This window comes from Lissotriton helveticus, chromosome 3_1 (assembly GCF_964261635.1).
Source record: "Lissotriton helveticus chromosome 3_1, aLisHel1.1, whole genome shotgun sequence".
Lineage (NCBI taxonomy): Eukaryota > Metazoa > Chordata > Amphibia > Caudata > Salamandridae > Lissotriton > Lissotriton helveticus.
Window position 1 is genome coordinate 1116411036 of NC_136061.1, and position 24713 is coordinate 1116435748.

At 48.1% G+C, this 24713-nt stretch overlaps 1 protein-coding gene across 3 annotated transcripts in view; it reads right to left on the bottom strand.

Annotated features, from left to right (window-relative positions):
- The window catches only part of GPD2 (glycerol-3-phosphate dehydrogenase 2), a 1236906-nt gene that overhangs the window by 382858 nt on the left and 829335 nt on the right, over positions 1-24713 (bottom strand). For all 3 annotated transcript variants that reach the window (XM_078681716.1, XM_078681715.1, XM_078681717.1), the window contains exon 12: positions 23577-23708. In XM_078681716.1, coding sequence (XP_078537842.1) covers positions 23577-23708 — 132 coding nt within the window. The remainder of the gene's footprint in view (positions 1-23576; positions 23709-24713) is intronic.

Genomic DNA, 24713 nt, shown 5'->3' on the forward strand with positions numbered 1-24713 from the left:
CTGAGCTCGTCTGCCCTGGCGTTCAGAGAACCCGCCAGGTGTTGAGCCACCAGGGTCACGCCCTGGCGTTCCAGCCATTGCCAAAGGCGAAGAGCCTCTTGACAAAGGATCCACGACCCCACCCCGCCTTGTTTGTTGCAGTACCACATGGCGGTGGTGTTGTCTGTGAATACCTGCACTACAATCCCCCGGACAGAGGTGAGGAATGCCTTCAGTGCCAGACGAATCGCCCGGAGCTCCAACAGGTTGATGTGGAGCCGGGTCTCCGCCGGAGACCAGAGGCCTCTGATCTCCGCCTCTCCCAAGTGGCCTCCCCAGCCCTGGAGGGACGGGTCCGTCACAACTACGTGCTCCGGTTGGGGAAGGGAGAGGGATCTGCCGCTGACCCAATCGCGGTCCGTAAGCCACCACTGCAGCTGTCTCGCCGTGCCCTCCGAGATCAGGACGTGGTCGGATAGGTTGCCCTGATGCTGGGCCCACTGAAACTTCAGGTCCCACTGCAGAGCCCGCATCCGCCACCTGGCGTGATGCACCAGTAGGATGCAGGAGGCCATCAGCCCCAGAAGCTGCAGCGTCAACCTGACCGAAACCCGGGATAACGGCTGAAAGATGGGAATCAGAGCCTGAATATCCCGGACCCGCTGTTCGGGCGGATAAACCCGAAACCGCGCCGAGTCCAGAACCGCTCCGATGAAGAGGAGCTTCTTAGAGGGGCACAGGTGTGACTTCGGCACATTGATGGAGAACCCCAGCTGGTGCAGGAGGTCCGCCGTCGTCTGGAGGTGGCTGACGACTGTCTGGGGCGAGCCCGCCTTCAACAGCCAGTCGTCGAGGTAGGGGAAGACTGAAACCCCTAACCTGCGCAGATGAGCTGCGACCACCGCCATCACCTTTGTGAACACCCGTGGGGCGCTGGTAAGGCCGAAGGGGAGCACAGTAAATTGAAAGTGCTTGTGGCCCACCATGAACCGCAGGTAGCGCCGGTGGGCAGGCAGGACGGGGATATGAAAGTAAGCGTCCTGCAAGTCCAACGCTACCATCCAGTCTCCTGGGTCCAGGGCAGCCAGAACCTGGGCCAGTGTCAGCATTTTGAACTTCTCCTTCCGGAGGAAGCCGTTGACGTTCCGTAGGTCCAAGATAGGGCGTAGGCCCCCTTTGCCCTTCTTGGGTACCAGAAAGTAGTGGGAGTAGCAACCACACCCTACTTCTGGCCCAGGAACGCGCTCGATGGCCCCTTTGGCCAAGAGGGCCATAACTTCCTCCTGCAGAAGTCGCAAATGATCCCCCGATACACGGGGGTTCTGCGGTGGCATGGCTGGAGGAGTCGCCTCAAAGGGGAGGGAGTAGCCCCTTTGGACGATTTGCAGCACCCACCTGTCCGATGTGACAGTGCGCCAGTGGAGGTGGTGATGGCGAACCCTGCCCCCCACTGGCGTCACATGGGCCTGAAAGCACGGACTAGGAGGGTTTTGAGGCGGATGCTGAGGGGGAAGGTGTGGACTGACCTCGCCGCTGCCCTCGACCGCCCGGACGGCGGTTCCCATGGCCGCCACCGCGTTGGGTATTGCCCTGCGGTGCGTGGCTGGCGGCACCTGTGGGCGCACCCCTTCCGTGGCCACGAAAGGTGTGAAAGGCAGCCGATTGCTGGCGCTGGCCCGAGAGGCCCAAGGACTTGGCCGTAGCCCTGGAGTCCTTAAAGCGCTCAAGAGCATGGTCTGCCTTGTCGCCAAAGAGGCGACGGCCATCGAACGGCATGTCCATGAGCGTGCTCTGAACATTTGCAGAGAAGTTGGCGGACCTCAGCCAGGCGTGGTGTCTGACCGCCACCGTCGTTGCCATCGCTCTACCCAGCGAGTCAGTGGTATCCAGCCCACACCGGATGGAATACTTGGCTGCATCCCGGCCCTCCACAAGGGCTTGGCCGAGTTTGGCCCGTACCTCCAACGGACACTCTGGCAGCACTTCCGCGACCTTATCCCACACAGAGTGGGTGTAAGGTCCCAAGAGGCAGGCGGTGTTGGAAGACCGCAGTCCTAGACTAAGGGATGAGAAGATCTTCTTCCCATACTGGTCATACCTCTTGGATTCCCGGTCCGGCGGGGCCGACGGGAATGCGGTCTGGGAATTGGAGGCCTGGATGACCAGGCTCTCGGGGGTAGGGTGGGAGGACAGGAAACATGGGTCGCCCGGGGCTGGGCGGTGGCGTCTGGCCACGTTCCTATTTACGGGCGAAGTGCCCAGAAGAACGTCGGTTAAGGCCTCATTAAAGGGCAGCAGAGGCTCGGCCGAGCTTGACTGCGGTTTAAGGACCTCAGTGAGGAGGTTAGTCCTCACGTCCGCGACGGGGAGCTCAAGGCCCAAGGCCTTGGCAGCCCTCATCAGCACCACACTATATGTTGCCCCCTCCTCCGAAGCCACGGTAGGAGGGGAGACAAACCCAGTGTCTGGAGAGGTGTCCAGGCCACTGGCCTCCCCAAGGTCTCCTGTCTAGTCCTCCTGAGACTGACACTCCCTGGTCAGAGGGTCCTCCGACCCCTCCCAGTCCTCTTCATCACCCATCTCCTGAAATTCAGGGTTTTCAACCAATGGGGCCTGTTCAGAAAAGTGAAATTCACCAAACGACGTCTGGAGCGGCGCCCAACGGGGCCGTTCCGACGGCTGAACAGGAACGAAGGTAGGACCGGGGCCGGCGCCGCCCGAGGACGGCGCCGGAGGCGACACCTGAGGGTCCGACGCCGGGGAGGTCGTCAGATCCACCGGCGACGATCCCGATCCCGAAGGAGGACCAGCGGCGTCGAAGGCGCCGGTAGCGTCGGAACAACTGGACCCCTCGGCGCCGGCGGCGTCGGGGCCGAAGCACCCAACGGCGTCAGGGCCGGAGCCGCCGACCCGCTAGGGCCCCCAGACGGGTCCACTGGGCCCGAAGGCGCCGCGGAGCCCGTCGGAGTAGAGAGTTTCCTCATGGCCATGAGGAAGCGCTCGATCTCCTCCGGCGTCGCGTTCAGCCCAGGGACCGGAGGGTGTGGAGCTGCACGCGGCGCCGCGACTCCGACGGAGCCGCGTGGGTGGTGTCACCCGAACCCCCGGCCGCATCGCGCGAGCGTCGGGGGGGAGTCCGAGGAGCGATGACGCCGCTTGGACTTCTTGTGCCTCTTACCTGACGACGACTTCGACCCAGAGGAGTGCGGCCTACTCTCGGAGCTGTGGTGGCTCCGAGCCCGCGACCTGTCCCTCGACCTCCCATGGGATCGGGACCTCTCACGGCGCGGGGCCAACTGCCGGAGCTCGAGGCGCCTACGGGACCGCTCCCGCCTGGCCTTCGAGGAGAGGGCCCGGCAGTCGGAGCAGGCCTTGTCGTCGGGGTCGATGACCAAACAGGACAAACAGACGCGGTGAGGATCCGTGACCGACGTCAGCACGCGGAGGCGGCGTCTAAGTACTCCGACGACGTCATCACGGCACCCACGACGCCGACGACGGACGCGGAGCCGCAGACGCCTACCGACGCACAAGGGTACTGCTACGCAAAAATTTCCGGATCCAGTCTGACGCCTGGGGATATTCTAAGGTAAGGAATCTAATACTAACGTGTCTCTTTCAGATACTTCAATACTCTCTGGAGATCTAAAGAGTGTAAAGATCTCTCAGGGGGAGTAGAAGGTTTAGGAAAGAAGTTGGGCAGAGTAATAAGCTGAATGATGTGAAAATTCGAGACCACCTTAGGAACGAAACTCAGATGTGTACGTAACACCACCCTATTGGCATGAAATACAGTATAAGCCTCCTTACAGCACAGCGCCTGAATCACGCTCACCCTGCGGGCTGATGTGATGGCTACTGAAAAAGCAGCTTTCCAGGTCAAGTTTAGCAAAGACGCCTTATGAATCGGCTCGAAAGCAGCACCCATCAGTTTAGTAAGAGCAATGTTAAGTTCCCAAGGTGGAGAAAGGGATCTCACTGGGGGATAACCCTTCCTGAGTCCCTCCAGAATGTCCTTCACCACTGGCATTTGAAAGAATGACCCCTGGTTCGGAGACTTCCTGTATGCCGTAATTGCCGCCAGGTGAACCCTGATGGAGGAATATTGCAGGCCTGATTCAGCCAAGTATAACAAGTAAGGAAGGATCACTTGCTCCTGACCCTTGATCGGATCTTAAGCGTTGTCCTTACACCACAGGTAAAACTTTTCCATTTGAAAGCATAAGATTTCCTGGTGGAGGGCCTCTTTGCTTCCTTGAGAATGCTCGTACAGTCCGCTGAGAGGTCTAAGTGTCTGTAGTGAATGACCTCAGGAGCCAAGCTGTCAATCTTAGGGACGAGAGGTTGGGATGAAATACACTCCCTTTGTTCTTTGTCAGCAGGTACGGGTGGCAGGGCAGCCTCCAGTGTGGAGCTTCGGACAGCTGCAGAAGGTCTGGGTACCACCACTGGCGCAGCCACTCTGGAGCTTTAAGGATCATTCTGGTGTTGGTCCTGTAAAATTTCTGTATGACCGCCGGGATCAGAGGGAGTGGCGGAAAAGCGTACAGCAATGTCTGTGACCATCTGATCAAAAGTGCATTCCCCCGTGATCCTTGTTTTGGGAATCTGGAAGCGTAGACAGGGCATTTTGTATTTGCTGCGTCTGCGAACAGGTCGATGTCCGGCACTCCCCATAGCTGAAGAACGTCCTGAGCGACTCCGTCGTTTAGAACCCAGTCGTGCGCTTCTACAAAGTCTCTGCTGAGAACGTCTGCTTGAATGTTCAGGGTCTCTGGAAGGTGGACGGCCATGATTGTGAGACTGCTCGCCAGAAGCCACTTCCATATGGTCTGGGACTCTAGAGATAGGACCCTTGACCTGGTGTCTCCCTGCATGTACAGATAGTACATCGTAGTGGTGTTGTCTGTCTGAATCAGGATGGAACTGGACTTGAGAGACGGGTACAGAGACTTGAGAGCCAGATGAACTGCCCTTAGCTCCAGGAAGTTGATGTGATAACTTCGCTCTGTCTCGGACCAGAGACCTTGTACTTGAAGCTCGCCCATGTGAGCTCCCCAACCCTGCAGTGAGGCATCCGTAACAATAATTTGGGTCGGAATGTCCTGGTGAAAAGGAACCCCTTGTAGAAGGTGCGACCGTTTCATCCACCATTTGATGGAGTCCCTGGCAGCTTGAAGAGGAGACACACAATCTTCTCAACGGCCTGACCGCTGAGTCCACTGATCTTCGAGGGACTGCTGCAGAGGTCGCATGTGAAGTCTGGCATTGGGAACAATGTAGACACAGGAGGCCATCGACCCCATCAACGACGACACTTGCCTGGCCGTAGGATGTGGAGTGCTGAGAAGAGCGCAGCACTTGACCAGCATTGATGACAACCTCTCCTCCGAAGGACACACGCTTGCCCTTGTGGTGTCCAGGGAAGCACCTAAGTAATGTGTCTTCTGTGTCGGATTGAAGACTGACTTCTTGTAGTTGACTTGCAAACCCAGGGATTGAAGAAGTTGGAAACAGTAGGTGAGATGGCTCTGGAGTAGTGAAGGTGTGGAACTCTTTAGGAGCCAGTCGTCTAGGTAGGGATGTACGAAGATATTCCGCTTGCGGAGGAACGCAGCCACCACCGCCATGCACTTGGAGAACGTTTGGAGGCGGATTCGAGATACAAACGGAAGCACTCGGTACTGATAGTGCCGTTGGGACACCTGGAACCTGAGGAATTTGCGATGCTTTACTGACACAGGAATGTGAAAGTAGGCGTTTTGCAGGTCGATGGCACACATCCAGTCCCCCTGGTGGAGATGTGGGAATATCTGATGCAGGGCTAGCATCTGAAATTTCTCTTTCCTTATAAATTTGTTCAGCAGGCGCATATCAAGGATAGGTCTGTACTCCTTGGTTACTCCTAGTTTTTGGACCAGGAAATACAGAGCGTATACACCTTGGTTTCGCTGTGGCTTTTTTGGAGAGAAGGGTATACACCTCACCTTGTAACAGTAGCTTGTGTCATTGTGGAAGGCACTTCAATTGTGGAGGAACTTGCAAGGGAGGAGACTTGAACCTCAGCAAGTAGCCATGCTGCACAACATTCAGCACCCATTTGTCTTTTGTTATGGATTTCCACACTTCTAGATGAAAAACGATACTCCCTCCTACCGGAGTGGCAAACGTGCGTGGAGGAAGCAATGCTTCACTGTTTAAGAGGCTACTTGGACGATGACTGCTGCTGTTTATTGTTCCCCCTTCCCCTGCTAGGACGTCTCTTCCGAAATTATGGTCTCTGCTGGTTCTGGGAGGCCCATTGAGGGGTTTAAACCCTCAGCTAGAAGGGGCGCTTGTCGTATGGCCGGAAGCGCTTGCTAAACTGCTTCCGCTTCTCTAGTCCAACTGCTTTGACCGTGTCCAACTCGGTCTTCATCTTCATCATCTCATCATCTGCGTGAGAGCTGAATAAAGATGAGCTGTTGAAAGGCAGGTTGAGAATCCTCTTCTGGGCGTCAGGTTTAAGGCCTGTGAGGCGCAGTCATGCTGTGCGCCGTGAGCAGATGCCATGGGCATAGCCATGCACGGCGAGATCTGAGGCGTCCGCAGCAGCGCTGATGACTTGGTTTGCTACCAAACCACTCTCCTGCAAAATCTCTTGGAAGTCCTACCGATCTTCCTTGGGAAGCTTGTCAGTAAATTTAGCCAGGAAATCCCAAAAAGACCTGTCGTAGCGCACTAGGAGGCCTGATGCACTTGCCACCTTCATCGTCGATGCAGACGTACTACACATCCTCCTGCCACAAGAGTCCATTTGCTTACTGTCCTTTTCTGAGGGGACTGAAGCGGATGAGGCTGCGGAGTGCGCTTTTCTGGCCGCTGCCACAATGACTGAATCCGCCGGAGGATCAGACCTAAGGAACAAGGGATCTTGGTCTGGGGCCTTGTACTTTTTAGCAATCCTTGACGGAACTGAACCCACTATGACAGGGGTGAGGAACGTGGCTATAGCTGGTTCTAAAAAGCCTGGTACCAGAGCCTAGGAGTCGGATGGTGGTGTAATGTCTCTGATGTGGGGACCACAGGAGTAGACAAACTGATGTTCAGTTTTGCAGCTCCTCTGCCAAGTACTTCAGTGAAAGTCCCAATATCATCTATGGGAGAAACCCTTGAAGGTGGCGTAGCTGAAAGGGTCGGTGAGTAGTCCCGAACAGAGGACTTGGTGGATGAAGACCAGGTGGAGGATTCCGTCGCCTCCTCTTGTGTGCAGGTTCGTGGTGCGGGCTGGTCTGCCCCGTGACCGATGAGTGGAGTGCGACCTGGGTCATTTTGGGGGAGGAGACTTTGTAGGCATTTCAGGAAAGTCTCTCTCATGGTCTTTTGTGGTTCTCGAGGGCGAGGATGTCTGGGAATAGTCGGAGCCCAGAATTCCACGGTCACCCCTTGCTCTGTGATGTTTCCGCCACCTTGGAGACAGACAGGAAAACTCCTGTGCGCCAGACCCTGGAGATCTCTCTGGGGAAATCTGTACAATATTCAGCCCAGGGGATGATGAATGGGCTCCCGACGTCGACCGTTGGGATCTCGACGTCGATCTGCGCCTAGCCTCATCCGAGGTCGCTGCAGTGTTGTCCCTCAACGTCGAAAGCCTCGACGTCGACAAGGTTTGCGGCGCCATCGATCTGTGCGGCGATATGCTGTGAGAACGCTGTCCTGTCCTCGACGTTGGTCTCGACGTCAACCGCCCACGGTGACGAGGGGACTTCAACGTGGACCTCTCATGGCGTCTTCGCGATGTTGATCGCCCACAGTGATAAGGGGACCTCGACCTCTCATGGAGTCTTCTTGACGTCGACCTCCTAGACATCGAATGCCTTGACTGCGACGGAGTACTCGATGTCGACAGTCTGTCCACTTGCAGCAGAGTCTCCGCCAGCGAGTCCCTCGACGCCGATCCTCTCGATGGAGGCAGAGAATGCCTCGCCATCGACGGAAGCCTCGACATAGACGGGGAGTTAACAGGTCTCTCTGGACCCACAGCCTTCGAGCCCGAAGTGCTGTGCCTCGACCCCGACTTACTGGCATGCGGCGGAGGGTCTCAACATCTAGACATGATCTGTCCCTCGACGCTGAAGAGTGCCTCTGCCTCTTCGACGGCGATCTCGACATCGGCGGTGAACATTCTGTCACCTGCTACTTTCCGGATTCAGAGGTGGAACGATGCAGTTACCGATGGTGCTTGCTGGAAGAGGAGTCTTGGATGTTTCCATGGCCACCCCCATGCTGGCTTCTATCCCTGTGTGGAGAAGTGTGGCTCAGGGGTTAGAGGCAGCAGACCCGGAAGCTGAGATCGGTCCTGGACCAGGGTTCAATTCCCCGCCTCGGCGGGTCTTGGGCTAAAAATTCCACGGACTCGATAATTCTCGCCCCGGTGCCTCCTCGACTCACGGGTTCACCCTCTGCGACTCTGGGCAATAGCTTGCTTAATCTCCACAACGGCCCCTCACGGCGGGATGCCTGACTTTCACCTTGTGGATACCCTGCTATCTCACAGGGGAATACCAGGAAGGGTTCCCTAAGCAAGCGCCGGGAAACACACTGCGGGTAGCTGTGCGCTATATAAGCTCAACTACATTTACATTTACATTTATCCCTCTCCAGCTGGGCATGGAACTTGATGCGTTCTCTGTCACACAGAGTCCTTTTTGAAAACTTCTGGCAATGAGGACACTGGTCAGTGTTATGTGAAGAAGGAAGACACACAATATACACCGAGTGTGGGACCGGCAGTGCCATTTTCTTGCCACAGGAAGGACATTTCAAAAATAAAGCAGGCATTCTGACTGGAAAAAATTTAGTAAAAGTCAGAAAACCAGTAGCATATACTTCTAGGAATCAAGAAATGTTGAATTTTTAAAGAAAATGTGGAATACATTCAAAATCAGTCAAAAAACTGAAGAGCTCAAACTCCAGGATCCTCAAGGAAGGAGCCGGAAAAAAGAACTGACCTAACTGTCATCTGTGGTACATGATTGGAGCAGAGGGTCAACTTGCAGGTCTTAAAGGCAGGGTATACCTAACCCTTGGAAGCCGTAAAGGTAAGGTGTCTGTTTTTTGTTTCATTATTGCTCTGCTATGCAGCCTACAGGCAACTGCCTGCAATTACAAGTTTTTCCTTGTGAAAATAAAGTATTGTTGTATGACAGCTTTTCAGTGCATGTCCTCTTTTCCTTATGGTTGGGAGGATATTTTCTTACAATGTGAACCTATTTAATTTCGGCATTTTTGCCATGTTGGGAACATTTTAGGCAGCAGGTATATGTGTGTGTGTATATGTATATACACACACACTGATGGTCCAGTCGAAGGCAACCGCCCTCTTGTTTGCACAGATGGTGTTGAAATAAATAATTCTTAAATCTGAAAGGTGTTTTTGGTTCCTGTTCGTGCTGTGGTGCTTCGGGACCGCCAAGCTGTAAAGACTGGGAAAAAGCCTGGCTGGTCCGTTCTGGTTTAGGAATATGAATATATATATATATATATATATATATATGCTCCTATATTTTTGTGTTTGTACTATGTTGTATTATTTCGAATATTGCATTCATATTTTGAATTTTTCAATATATATATATATATATATATATATATATATATATATATATATATATATATATATATATATATATATATATATATATATATATATATATATATATATATATATATATAACCTACTGGCGGTCGCCAGTAGGTAGTTATAGTTAGGACCTAGTTTCCATAGGAAATCCTCAACATTCTATTTGGATTAACTTTGGCCCTGGTGGATGAATCTTTGCGAATTTCTCAAAGAAGATGGCTCGGTCCGCTGCGCTCCTTCCCTGAAAGTTTGGGGGGGATTGGTGAAGTGGGGGCTGAGATAAAAGGGGGGTCCCAAAACGTGTTTTCTCCATGTTATTTTCCATAGGACGTTTAGACACGGCTACAGGTCGAACGGCTGAATGGATTTATAAGAAATTTGGCAAAACTGTAGAGTCCGGCTCGCAGATTACGCTTTTTTTGGAATGGTGTAAATCCGTTCAGTAGTTGATGAGAAAATTAAAGTTAAAGTCAATTATATATCTGTAAGCGCGGACGGGTGCGCGTACTCAAGCGGCTGCGCGCGAGCGGATTTTTTTTTTTGCTGCGTGACGTCTGTTAACGTTCGATTCGAAGGAAATCAAGAAGTGTTGACCGCCATTTTGTCACTGCGAGTAAATATATTGTCATTTCAAAGCGTTGGAACATGGAAAGGGGAGAAGGTAGAGATTGTTTTGCTGCATAGGCTCTCTCAGGGTGTGCAGTAAGGCCCTTAAACGCGAAAATATATATATATATTTTTTTTTAAAAGTTGCGGGGTGCACGCACCTGGGCGCGCACACCTATTTACAAGAGTGTGAAAATGGAGATAAATCAGAAGTTTGAGTGCTTTGATATAAGGTGGCTCTGAAAAGAGCCCTTGTTTTAATTGAGTTTTTTCTGCATTTATAAGTAAGTACCGATACAGAGTCTAATGTTGCAGAGGAAGATTCTGTTTCCCTCATCCGTGAAATGAACACCATCTGTCCTATAGATGTCTTGCATGTGGTAACGCAAGTTGTTGTGGTAAATAGAACCCATGCTATAATCTCTGAGGAAAGCAGAAACAGATTTATTAACATGTCTCCTTGCTTTCTCAATTTGTGCACAATGTTGATTGGACTAATTCCATTTCTGTCTTTGGCATATATTGGAATATACCAAGGCAGTTCTGGCTTCGTTATTACGAGCACTAGAAAACAAGACATTCTGGGCAATACCATCCTTGACGCAGCCTTTTATTCTACAAGATGGTGTCTTTCAAAAGCCAGGGGTATAGGAGTATGTAACAAGCGAGCCATTTAATTGAAAAAACTAAACGTGACAAACGGTTGCAGGATCAGTGAAGGTTGATTTTTTAATTGAAAGTATAACAGGATCAGTTACAATAAAATCGTCAATACGCATACCATGGGCGAGTATCATGGGTAACATTATTTCGAAGCTTTATTAATACAATAATCAATAATGAAAAATCGACATCAATAGGGTTGTCCGTATTCCTAGTCAGTACCCTTCCCCCGCCCGCAATGTGCATAAAGACCGCATACATCCCCCATAACGTCAAGGCTAAGTAACTAGAACGTCATAAGGAGTTGCAATTCACTCCCATACTGGCGCCATTTTGATCGAGGTCAGGCAGGACCAGAGTATAGTTCAATGTGTCCAATAAGTAGCGGCAGGACCAGAATCCCTTTCGGCTGTTCTGGCTTCGTCATTACGAGCACTAGAAAACAAGACATTCTGGGCAATACCACCCTTGACGCAGCCCTTTATGCTACAAGATGGTGTCTTCCATTCAGAAAATATTGTTGGCAGCATTTTGAAAGGAAAGATAAACGGCCGTTCTCGTAGTGAGTCTCACATTGTTACATTTAAGAAGAAAAAGCCTGAAGAATGTACAAACTGAAAACCAGTTTTTGTCTGCATAGCTTCAGCAGCAACACTTGAGTCAGCTTTGTGTGAAGCCGCCATCTTGATGCAATCAATACCGTCCCCCTGCACACATTCAGGGACCAGGCCGCATTGCGAGGGCACCGCAGGACGTGTCTTCAGGTCAAACGGATTGTGGGACAAGGTCCAGAAGACAAGAGTCAACAAAAGGCTAAAAGTCCCGCCGGACCCCGGGAGCCGGCCGCCTATGTCGGGGGCGATCTCAGATGGTGTCTTCCATTCAGAAAATATTGTTGGCAGCATTTTGAAAGGAAAGATAAACGGCCGTTCTCCTAGTGAGTCTCACATTGTTACATTTATGGAGAAAAAGCCTGAAGAATGTACAAACTGAAAACCAGTTTTTGTCTGCATAGCATCAGCAGCAACACTTGAGTCAGCTTTGTGTGAAGCCGCCATCTTGATCCAATCAATACCGTCCCCCTGCACACATTCAGGGAGCAGGCCGCATTGCGAGGGCAGCGCAGGACGTGTCTTCAGGTCAAACGAATTGTGGGACAAGGTCCAGAAGACAAGAGTCACCATAAGGCTAAAAGTCCCGCCGGACCCCGGGGGCCGGCCGCCTATGTCGGGGGCGATCTCAGATGGTGTCTTCCATTCAGAAAATATTGTTGGCAGCATTTTGAAAGGAAAGATAAACGGCCGTTCTCCTAGTGAGTCTCACATTGTTACATTTATGAAGAAAAAGCCTGAAGAATGTACAAACTGAAAACCAGTTTTTGTCTGCATAGCATCAGCAGCAACACTTGAGTCAGCTTTGTGTGAAGCCGCCATCTTGATCCAATCAATACCGTCCCCCTGCACACATTCAGGGACCAGGCCGCATTGCGAGGGCACCGCAGGACGTGTCTTCAGGTCAAACGGATTGTGGGACAAGGTCCAGAAGACAAGAGTCACCAAAAGGCTAAAAGTCCCGCCGGACCCCGGGGGCCGGCCGCCTATGTCGGGGGCGATCTCAGATGGTGTCTTCCATTCAGAAAATATTGTTGGCAGCATTTTGAAAGGAAAGATAAACGGCCGTTCTCCTAGTGAGTCTCATATTGTTACATTTATGAAGAAAAAGCCTGAAGAATGTACAAACTGAAAACCAGTTTTTGTCTGCATAGCATCAGCAGCAACACTTGAGTCAGCTTTGTGTGAAGCCGCCATCTTGATCCAATCAATACCGTCCCCCTGCACACATTCAGGGACCAGGCCGCATTGCGAGGGCACCGCAGGACGTGTCTTCAGGTCAAACGGATTGTGGGACAAGGTCCAGAAGACAAGAGTCACCAAAAGGCTAAAAGTTCCGCCGGACCCCGGGAGCCGGCCGCTTATGTCGGGGGCGATCTCAGGCCACACCAGGGCAACAAGACTGAGATCAATTTGCTCATACTGATCCATAACGCCCCGGCCTCTCCATGTCGTAGGCCGCAAGAGTGGGCGAAACTCAGCTGGCCGAGCGAGACTTGGGGAGGGCGCAGGAGCCAAGCGCCCCATCCCAGTCCGCGCTACCACACCGTCCCTCGGGGGCCTCCGTTAAGCTGTTCAGGGAGGCATCGCAGGCAGCGGTTCTTTAGATCAGTGGCTCTCACCGGCAAGGCTCCCCTCCGTCAGCAGCGATCGTTGGCGCTGTGGTTGTGGCCGGAGGCTCCGCCTAGTCAACGCCCCGGCCTCTCCATGTCGTAGGTCGCAAGAGTGGGCGAAACTCAGCTGGCCGAGCGAGACTTGGGGAGGGCGCAGGAGCCAAGCGACCCTTGTCAGTCCGCGCCACCACACCACACCGCCCCTCGTGGGCCTCCGTCTAGCGGCTCATGGGGGCACCGCAGGCAGCGGTTCTTCAGATCAGTGGCTCTCACCGGCAAGGCTCCCCTCCGTCAGCAGCGATCGTTGGCGCTGTGGTTGCGGCCGGAGGTCCCGCCTAGTCAACGCCTCGGCCTCTCCATGTCGTAGGCCGCAAGAGTGATCGGAACTCAGCTGGCCAAGCGAGACTTGGGGACGGGGTAGGAGATAAGCGCCCCCTCCCAGTCCGCGCCACCACACCGCCCCTCGGGGGCCTCCATTAAGCGGTTCTGTGAGGCACCGCAGGCAGCGGTTCTTCAGATCACAACAGAGTCTCATGCTCGATCGATTAAGCTGGCCGAATCAGGCAACATGAAGGTGGGGAGGGGGGGCACCTCTTGCTCAACCACCACCTGAGGAGGTGTGGTTTAGTTCTAAACCAATGAAAAGTGTTACTTTTAGGTCACATGACCTAGCCTTACATCATTAGGAAACCAAAAGTGAAATGAACCAATGAAAAGTTTTATTAACAAGTCACATGACCTGTTATGCTTACGTTACGCGCTTCGCGCCGCGCCCCGGATCGCTTCCGGGAAGCTGCGCTTCGCGCACCGGATGCGCTAACGCGGCGCGTCATATGACGCATTACGCGACAACGCGATACTACAGTGTTTCTGGATGTTTCAGACTGAAGCTGGCGTCAGCATGAGAGCACCCCGTGGCTACGTCGTGGCCATTCTGCGAGCAATCATGGCAGAAGCTGCCCACCGGAAGTCTGCGGGAGTCGGGGGCCCCGGTGACTCTTGTAGTATCTTCAAGGCTGAGGGGACGGTTTTGGGAATGGGGCCCATGCCGTAGCAGTCAAGCGTCCGAGTTCCAGGGTTGTCCAGAGCCATCCTTGCAGGCCAGGCCCAAGTCTGTGGAGCCCACCGCCATTTCCTGAGCTCCGTGGCAGCCGCCTGTCGCTGTACCGGAAGAGTGGGTGCAATTCAGCCGGATGGCGGGTGAGACGCTGTAATAGCAAGAGCAGGCGTAATTCAGCTGGCCAAGCGAGGCACTGTGCCGCAGGAGCGGGCGCAACTCATCTTGTCGAGTGAAGCGCTGGGGTGCAGCTGAGAAACCTCCACCTGGGGAGGTGGGGGAGGCTCGTTCGCGCCGCCTCTCCCTTCCAGTGCACCCCACGCCGTCTCCTGGCGCAGGTATATGTGATGGTTGGACCAGGGCACCGCAGGACGTGTCTTCAGGTCAAACGGATTGTGGGACAAGGTCCAGAATGGAAGAGTCATCAAAAGGCTAAAAGTTCCGCCGGACCCTGGGAGCCGGCCGCCTATGTCGAGTGAAGTGCTGGGGTGCAGCTGAGAAACCTCCACCTGGGGAGGTGGGGGAGGCTCGTTCGCGCCGCCTCTCTCTTCCAGTGCACCCCACGCCGTCTCCTGGCGCAGGTATATGTGATGGTTGGACCAGGGCACCGCAGGACGTGTCTTTAGGGGTGTAGCTGAGAAACCTCCACCTGGGGAGGTGGGGGAGGCTTGTTCGCGCCGCCTCTCCCTTCCAGTGCACCCCACGCCGTCTCCTGGCGCAGGTATATGTGATGGTTGGACCAGGGCACCGCAGGACGTGTCTTTAGGGGTGTAGCTCAGAAACCTCCACCTGGGGAGGTGGGGGAGGCTCGTTCGCGCCGCCTCTCCCTTCCAGTGCACCCAACGCCGTCTCCTGGCGCAGGTATATGTGATGGTTGGACCAGGGCACCGCAGGACGTGTCTTTAGGTGAAACCCTCAACTATGGCACCCAACATCCAGGACTTATGACATTTATGGAAGGCAGTGACATCGAAGAATCTCAGGGACCAAGCATATGCAGAGTCCTCCCCGGGGTATTTGCACAACGGTCCTCCACCCCTAGGCCGCCAGCTATGCTACCTTGACAGGAACAGTGTCATGCATTTGGATCGATGTTGCAGCAGGCTGCCATGTAAATAGTTATTTAATTAAACGTTTTACCCTGTTACTTTGTTGGTGTGTTGTATATATTTATAATATTTGCATAGGGTTTCTCGTTATTTTGGGCGGGGTGGGCGGCGGAGGAATTTCACTGAAAAAACCATGCATTTGGATCGATGTTGCAGCAGGCTGCCATGTAAATAGTTATTTAATTAAACGTTTTACCCTGTTACTTTGTTGGTGTGTTGTATATTTTTATAATATTTGCATAGGGTTTCTCGTTATTTTGGGCGGGGTGGGCGGCGGAGCAAATTCACTGAAAAAACTATAGGTTATAGACCATATATAGTTAAATATCTCAAGTCCATCTCTGCACTCGATGAAGATACAGGTCGTCGATCAAAAAATGTGCTGGCCACCTCTAATGGTAATAGCGTGGCCAGGGCTTTTGTCAATCCCTCTGCAAATTGCACAGGGTGCTCTTGTTTGACATGCCGCACCATGGTATGTATGGAAAAGGAATATTTTTTTGTAGGATTTCCTCTTGAGAGAAACGAGTCACATATCGTGCAGGTTACTTTTGGTGCATTTACTTTCTTTTGATCTTCAGGATAAGTGAAAAATTGCCAGATGAAAGATTCTTTTTTTCTTCTTAAAGGTAGTCGATCATTTTGTTCAGATTCGGAAGATGAATGAGATACGGTAGCCATTTCACCAAAGTCTTCAGAAAAATGTAGGACGTTGTTCTCTCTTGAGAGTAGAAAAGATAGTGAGAGAAGTGGGTGGAGTGCTGCGTGTAAATTCCAGAATAGAAACTAGTAAGAACCAATTGGAAGTGTTGTTTTCATGTTGCAGCAGGCTGCCATGTAAATAGTTATTTAATAAAACGTTTTACCCTGTTACTTTGCTGGTGTGTTGTATTTATTTATAATATTTGTATAGGGTTTGTCGTTATTTTGGGCGGGGTGGGCAGCGGAGCCGAGCTATCTTGCAGCCATCATGGCGTCGAGCTCGGTTTCTCTCACTAGTTTCATATTTCTCATGAGGGGTTGTTCCTAATGTTTCTATTTTAGCGAGGTGAAAAAGAGATCCTATCAGTGGCCTACTGATTTTGCTCGATTCCTTTTGTTTTTTCTAACGATTTTTAAGTTAAAGTTTGCTAGCACGATACAGTGGCTAGTCCGCATTTTATATATGTCTTTTTTATTAGGGGTCTCCTCCGGTGGAGTCGGACGATCTACCTCTAATAACCGGTAAGTGTTCCTCTGAAGGAATGCGTCTTGAAAGTTGCTGACTGTAATGTATGATATTTCACTCAGTGACTTTCAGGCCCATGCTGTTTCCAAACTGTGCATGTGCTTGAAGCAGGCGTAGGTATTGACGTAGCATTGTGAATATAGTGCATTGGTGAGCCTTGCTGGAGCTGCATCACAGTTGCGATGCAACTCTAGCAATGTATTAGTTTTTGAGCACAGATGTGTTACGCATGTATGGTGTTTTTGTACCATGGTGCGCCACATTTCAAATGTGACACACCATGGGTAACGGAGCACTACCATACTGTGGTGCACATTAACTGGTGCATATCTGGGTATGAAGTAGTTAACATGAATCTGCCCCATAGGTTACAAATCCGCGTTTAGTAGACTGTTTGGCCTTTGTAGTTTTAAGTTTTTTCTGTTATTCTATGTAGGTATGTAATATTGCAAGATTTTTGTCACGAAAAAGAAGCCATGAGTATTGGGTTTGTGAAAGATTGCAAGATTTTTAAAATTAAAAAGGAAAAATCATGGAATTGTTTAATATAGTATTGTAAATACTTATCTTTAACAATGATGACAGAGTAAAAAAAGGTTAACCTGATGTTCGAAAGTTATTCACAGGCTTCTTTAGAGGAAGTATTCTATATGATTGTAGCGTGGGTGTTTCACTTTTTTATAGGTAATAGAATGCATTCTGCAAGCATGTAGTACTCCTCCTGCTACAGCATAAATATTCTTCAGTGCTTATTTTCATTTCGTAAGTGGTATTGAGACCGACACAGAACTTCAATGGATCGGAGGGGCTGTTCCTGTGCATCTGGAGGACTGCCAAGCCGTTGCAGCAGTGGGAGTGAGGCCTCTCACGACAGAGAACTTCAATGGATCGGAGGGGCTGTTCCTGTGCATCTGGAGGACTGCCAAGCCGTTGCAGCAGTGGGAGTGAGGCCTCTTACAGGGGCGTAGCGCAGCTCCTTTTGATTTTCACAATTGCAGATAACAGGGTAGAGATGTGAGAGAAGTGGGTGGAGTGCTTCGTGTAAATTGCAGAATAGAAACTACTAAGAACCAATTGGAAGTGTTGTTGTGAAGTTACATGACTTCACATGCGCGTCTCAGGACGTGTACGCGGTGATAGTATCTGGTCACGTACGCCATTTGGAAGTAGCGGTCTAATTCAGCGAAGTTTCAAAACGTGAAAAGGAGTAAATCCAAATATATCCGGATTTAATATATCTTCTGAGCTGGAATCAAGCATACAATTGTTAAAGTATAAAACCTTTTATATATTTTTTTAAAATACCAAGGTGTGTACATTCGGTCACACACGAAAGTTTAAAAAGACATTCGGCTCCATTTAATGAAAATTTTCATAATAATAAAAAAGAAGCCTAGGTTTACTGTCTTTGACGTAGTATAAGTTCTTTGATGGGTCTATGAAGAAATTTAATAAGTTGCAATCGCGAAGTTTTCCCGAAATATATAGGCGGGTGCGCGCACACGGTCGCGCACGAACGAAAGCCAAAAAAGGGGAGATAAACCCCCTTTATAATATGCTCCTGGAGCTGTTTTTGGTACAATGAGTTAGTTCTGAAAAGAACTTTTTTTTTTTTTTTTTTTTTAAAACAAGTGTTATGTTGTTTGATTTTGGACCAGGGCACCGCAGGACGTGTCATTAGGTCAAACCCTCAAGTATGGCACCGAACATCCAGGACTTATGCCATTTGTGGAAGGCAGTGACATCTAAGAATCTCAGGGACCAAGCATATCCAGAGTCCTCCCCGGGGTATTTGCACAACGGTCCTCCACCCCTAGGCCGCCAGCTATGCTACCTTGACAGGAACAGTGCCATGCAGTTTTTGATTTTTTTAACTTGCAACAACATTTTCATGTGTGACACAGGATCAAAATGAAATGAAGAAATTTATCTTTTCTCGGGGCATTTATGACTCTCAATTTTTAGTTTAGTAAGAATGAGGCTCTGCTCTCCGTACAGAAGAATTTCTCCACACTCGTTGCATTTCATGTGCACCTTTGCAAGATATGGTCTCAAGTCCATCACAGCACTCGATGGAGATACAGGTCGTCCACCAGAAGATGTGCTGGCCACCTCTGATGGTAATAGCGTGGCCAGGGCTCTTGTCGATGCCTGTGCAAATTCCACAGGGTGCACTTGTTTGACATGCCGCACCATGGTATGTATGGAAAAGGAATATTTTTTTCTTGGATTTCCTCTTGAGAGAACCGAATTGCATATCGTGCAGGTAACTTTTGACACATTCACTTTCTTTTGTTCTTCAGGATAAGTGAAAAATTGCCAAATAAAAGATTCCTTTTTTCTTTTTAAAGGTAGTCGCTCATTTCCTTCAGATTCGGAAGATGAATGCGGGGCGGCAGCCATTTCAGCAAAGTCTTCCGAAGGGTGTTGAACGTTGTTCTCTTTTGAGAGTAGAAAAGATAGTGAGAGAAGTGGGTGGAGTCCTCCGTGTAAATTGCAGAATAGAAACTACTAAGAACCAATTGGAAGTGTTGTTTTCAAGTCACATGACTTCACATGCGCGTCTCAGGACGTGTACGCGGTGATAGTATCTGGTCACGTACGCCATTTGGAAGTAGCGGTCTAATTCAGCGAAGTTTCAAAACGTGAAAAGGAGTAAATCCAAACATATCCGGATTTAATATATCTTCTGAGCTCGATTCAAGCATACAATTGTTAAAGTATAAAACCTTTTATATATTTTTTTAAAATACCAAGGTGTGTACATTCGGTCACACACGAAAGTTTAAAAAGACATTCGGCTCCATTTAATGAAAATTTTCATAATATTAAAAAAGAAGCCTAGGTTTAGTCTCTTTGACGTATTATAAGTTCTTTGATGGGTCTATGAAGAAATTCAATAAGTTCAGATTGCAAAGTTTTCACGAAATATATAGGCGGGTGCGCGCAGTCGGTCGCGCACGAAAGCCTGGAAATGCGCTATCCATTTTATTGAGAACTGTTGCCGAGAGTGCGCACACCGGGTCGTGCACGAAAGTTTAGAAAGGCTATTTTTATTTACAGGCAAATTTTAATGCGTTGAAAAAAAGGCAAGGTACAGACTTTCTAATTCTGTATCGCTTTACAAGGAGTCTCTATGCAACTTGAACAGTGAAGAAAACGGCTTGTTTCTGAAAAAAATATTGCCAGAACTTTATTGACAAAAGTATAGGTTGTATACACGAGATATTTCTGAATTAGCATTTTAAAAACCTATGAAATTCACTGAAAAAACCATAGGTTTTACACACGTTATAGTTAGGAAGTAGCATTTACAAAACCTATGAAATTCACTGAAAAAACCATAGGTTTGACACCAGTTATAGTTAGCTGGAAATGTTACTGATATAAAACCAATGAAATTCCAAGTTATAGTTAGTTGGACTCACTATAACTTGCGCGTGTAATGCACTGCTGATGACGTCACATATTACATCACTCATGACATCACTGATGACACCATCCTTGTGACACAGTGACAGACCTCCTTTCACTGTAATCTAACCCTTGAAACGCATATTCAAAAATAGAAACTAAAATGTTCAAAAAAATGGAGATACCCATACCAGTTACAACAACCAATTCAATAATTCCACCATGTATATACACATGCACTAATTCACCAACAGTTCTATATAGTCACTCATACATATATTCACTAATCATATGTAGTGATACACCTACACATCCTGTTACACACCGACAGTCATCCAAAAGTTATTCACACACATACTCACACATGCAAATAAACTATTGAACATACATTTATTTGCATAAACAAATATACACACACTACCACTTTACTTCTAAGGAAACTTACACATACTTACTCTCTTAAAAAATCACTTCTAGAAACACATACTAATTTAAACAGGAACTTTTACAATCCCTCACTCTCACATATAGTCACTTATATACATCAATATTCACATATACTACATTAAAACATATGTAGTTACTGATAAAGACACTAATAAGACAGTCATTCACTCACTAACACAGACATATGCACACGAATCCACCCATACAGTCCTGCACATATGCTGTCTTCAAAACACATACAAACAGAGACTCAGTCATTCTTGCATCTATGTACTAAGTAATACTCCCACCAAAGCATGCAAACACTCATACTGATACTAAGAAAAACATCTAATCACCTATATACATACACATGTACCTACTCATCAACCCATGCAGCCACTTATACACAAAGTGAAACACTAATACATATATTTAAATATTTAAGCATTACTCACTAATATATGTATTTACTAACATATTCAATAATATATACATATATAACACATTTATTTTTCAGAAAGACACAAATTCACTGGATGGTGTCATCAGTGATGTCATGAGTGATGTAATATGTGACGTCATCAGCAGTGCATTACACGCGCAAGTTATAGTGAGTCCAACTAACTATAACGTGGAATTTCATTGGTTTTATATCAGTAAAATTTCCAGCTAACTATAACTGGTGTCAAACCTATGGTTTTTTCAGTGAATTTCATAGGTTTTGTAAATGCTACTTCCTAACTATAACGTGTGTAAAACCTATGTTTTTTTCAGTTAAAATATATATATATATATATATATCTCGACAGGAATAGCACGAATAAAATAACTGCATTTTGAAACTTTGGTCCGTGTCCGTACCTTTTGTGCTGTGGACGACAAGCAGAGCACAGGATTGACGTTGATATATATATATATATATATATATATATATATATTTTCTATATGCACTGGGATCCCGCACATAGGCAGGGATTATTCACAGATTATGATTTTGAGGAGTATCCCCTGGATGAGAACATAAAATTATTAAAAATTCCAACAACTATTTATAAAACGGGGCATTGACAACATCAAATACGCACAAATAAACAGATTACAAAGTTAAATAAAAAAGACCACTAAATATAGAAGATAATATACGTTAGTCTTTGGGACTGGGGAGATAAAGGTGATTATAAGGCTGAATAACGCAGCTTTCATGTGCCTATATTCCTGACTAACACTATGTTCCTAAGGTAGTTGTTAATACGGCTAATCTAATTGTGATTACATCTGTGTGATAAGCTATAGAAAGCCCCCTGGTGAATTTTTAATTATAGGAACAATGGCAAACACATCTTACTAATGTATTGCCACATAGCGTTGATACCTGCTGGTTCAAAGAGTTGGAACGAATACGCCACATCCAATTTAGAAATTTTGCTATGGCTCTCACAAAAGGCTCATTGGTGTCAACGCCTCTTGAAGGGCCATGTACAAATTGTTCATAGTGTAAGGAAAAATCCTCCTCACCATCACTAAATGCATGTTGGCTCTGGTCAGGGTCCGACCCAAAAAGTTGTCGGAGTGGGTGACTTCTAGGTAGCCATCATCTTATTTGAGTTAGAAAGGATAAGTGCCTGGTGTGTAGGGACTGAACGTAAGTGCAGCTTTGTATGAGGTTGAAACAGATTTGGCTCTGAGACAGATGTCCTCCCCCAGTGCTGGTGCCGGGATAGACTCGGCAGGTACTACTGGGAATCATGAAGCTGGGTGTAGATTTGGAGCTGTGCCCAAAGAGGGTTCTTAAGAAGGAATAGCTGGTGCGGAGAACTAACCGACCGGCAGAAACCCAGATGGAAGTCTTTGTGTATCCATGGGGACAGAAAGTATGCCAGAGGGAACCTGAACGCTGACAAAGCTGAGAAGCACAGCATCTTTAAATGCTGTGATCTGCAGTGGCATTGCCAATGGACACCAACTTGGGTTGCACTGTAATCAGTTGCAGAATCTGATCCTCAGTAAGGAACTGGGAATGAGACTGCAGAGCACCTCTTCTCCAAGGGTGAGTGGAGAGGCTGGGACAAAGCTCGCTTACACGTCTTGTGCTTATTCTACAACTTGACTTATCAGAAAACTTGGAGTGCGACGAAGATCTGTTGCGGGACCAGCCTTGAGAACAGGACCAGGTCTGAGTCCTAGACTTCAAGCGGGAGGATCCTTAACATGATTTTCAGAAGTGTACAGCTTAACTTTTTTGTCCCAATTTGCCCTCAGATCCATCAGGGCACACTCCCCACATGACCTCGAGTTATGACTCAACCCTAAACTTTAAATATATATCTTGTGGGGATCAGGCAAATACATTTGTTTGCGAAATTCCCTACAAGGTGTAAAGCTTGTGGTCTTAGGAGAAGTTACCCTGGCACACTGGAAAATATTTTAGAAAAAGGATCATCAAATGAGGAGAAAAAAAAAGGAGCTAGGTCTGGATCCGCATACAAAGGCATTGAAAGAAAGGCACTGATATCAACACACATGGATGGAGACTATGTATGACTCCAGTTGTTATATCTGTGGGGGAGTGAAGTTGAAGCAGAGCTGCATGACGCCACCTACCGGCGCAAATGAGCTATGCTGAAAAATCTTCTGGATCCAGTCTAGCATATGGGGATATTCACAAGATGAGGATCTGCAGTTACAAGTTTCCATCACAAATTAATAGTCGGGAGAGGAGACAAAACTAAAATTTGACACCCAAGCCTGAATTTACACCTTAGTATAGGGTTGCTGCAGCCTTTCTCCACCAAGGAATGCCACCAAACCTTCATTCATAAGGTGGGGACAGGGATTAAGACAATCAGATGCAGTATCTCTGCCTCCATCACTATCCAGCCAAAGTTCCACCCAATTTGTTTTACGGCCTGGTGGACAGGAAGGATGGTGGTGGAGTTTACAAACTAAGAGCTGGTGCCCCCCCCAACCCCCTACCGGTTCCTCTACTATGTAGCATTCTAAATCACACCAGGGAGGGAGTGTCCATCCTGACACCCCATATGCCCTAAGGGAGCATGGTAATAACCCACAGTCTAAGGGAAATCCAGGAAATTATTTTGCCGATGACAAGTGGATGCAGTGCTACTAGCACTGCATCTTGGGGCTATTATAGGATTATGCAGATCTTCTTCAAACTAAGTACATATGAATGGCCAAAGAATTTAAAACACAAATATAACAAATACACTGAATTTTAAGCTGAGTACCTCTGCTTCTATATAAGGGAATTCTGATACAAGCCGCTTCCCTACAATAGGCCATCTCTTTCCAGTAACTTTTGCCAATTTAGCCACTTCAAACGCTTTGTCTCCATACGCAGAAGCAAGATGTTGTGCAACCTAAAGGAAGAAAAAAAGAAAATATTTTGAAGGAAAAAAGAAAATATTTTAGATCCCACGTATTCCCCTGAAAACAGGAGAAACAGCATAAAACACCCTTATCGGTTTTCTGAAAGCCTGTACGAAATACACGGAAGAGGTATTACATTTTGATTGTGTGGGAGGAAACAACTTGTGTTGTGAATGCTTAGACCAGCACTAACACTTCTATGCATGTATCAATGTAACTGTGACTAATGATGCTTCAACTACTTTCTGCTACAGTGATCACGTTTAAAGATTACACTTCAGGGCTGAGATGCCACAGGAAAAAAAGAATGCATAGTTCTTTCACCAAAGGCCCTTCAATAACACACAGTTTTACATTAGATGACCAAGAAGAACAGTTTTATTCTGAAATCTATAATCTAAAGCGTCACTTCAAGCTAAAGGCACCATCTAAACAGCAATCTGTTGAGGTCACTCTAAGCTTTAGATCCGGAATTAAAGTAAAAAGTAGTCCAGGGAAAAAAATCAATTACACCGGCGTGATCTGCATAATTTCGGAAATTTCACATAAAGCTTGATAGCGCAATCCCAAATTATGTCATGCTGTCCCCTTCATGGCAAAATTATAGCAGGTGAACAAAGCGAATGATTAGAATGGGAGTAGCTTTCTTTTGTGGTACTTGTGCTTTTTACGCTATTTAAAAAAAAAACATTTTTAGCACAGTCTTTCTGACCTAAATAAACATAACGTTTTATATTTCACGCTGAAATGTAGGGCTAAATGCCGCATTGGGACTTTGCGCAATTAATCCTAATTTTGAGTACTTTTCCCTAAATTTCAGGTATTTACACGAAATCAAATTATGAAAATTTCACACGCTCCTAGTTAAAACCCAATAAAATCTGGACGTGTACTGAGATCCAAAGCACAGCTAATCAGTAGGTTTATTTGTATACGAGATTCATTACAAGAAAGGCAAATCAGTGCAATGTATTGTATATAACAGAAAGGGTGTA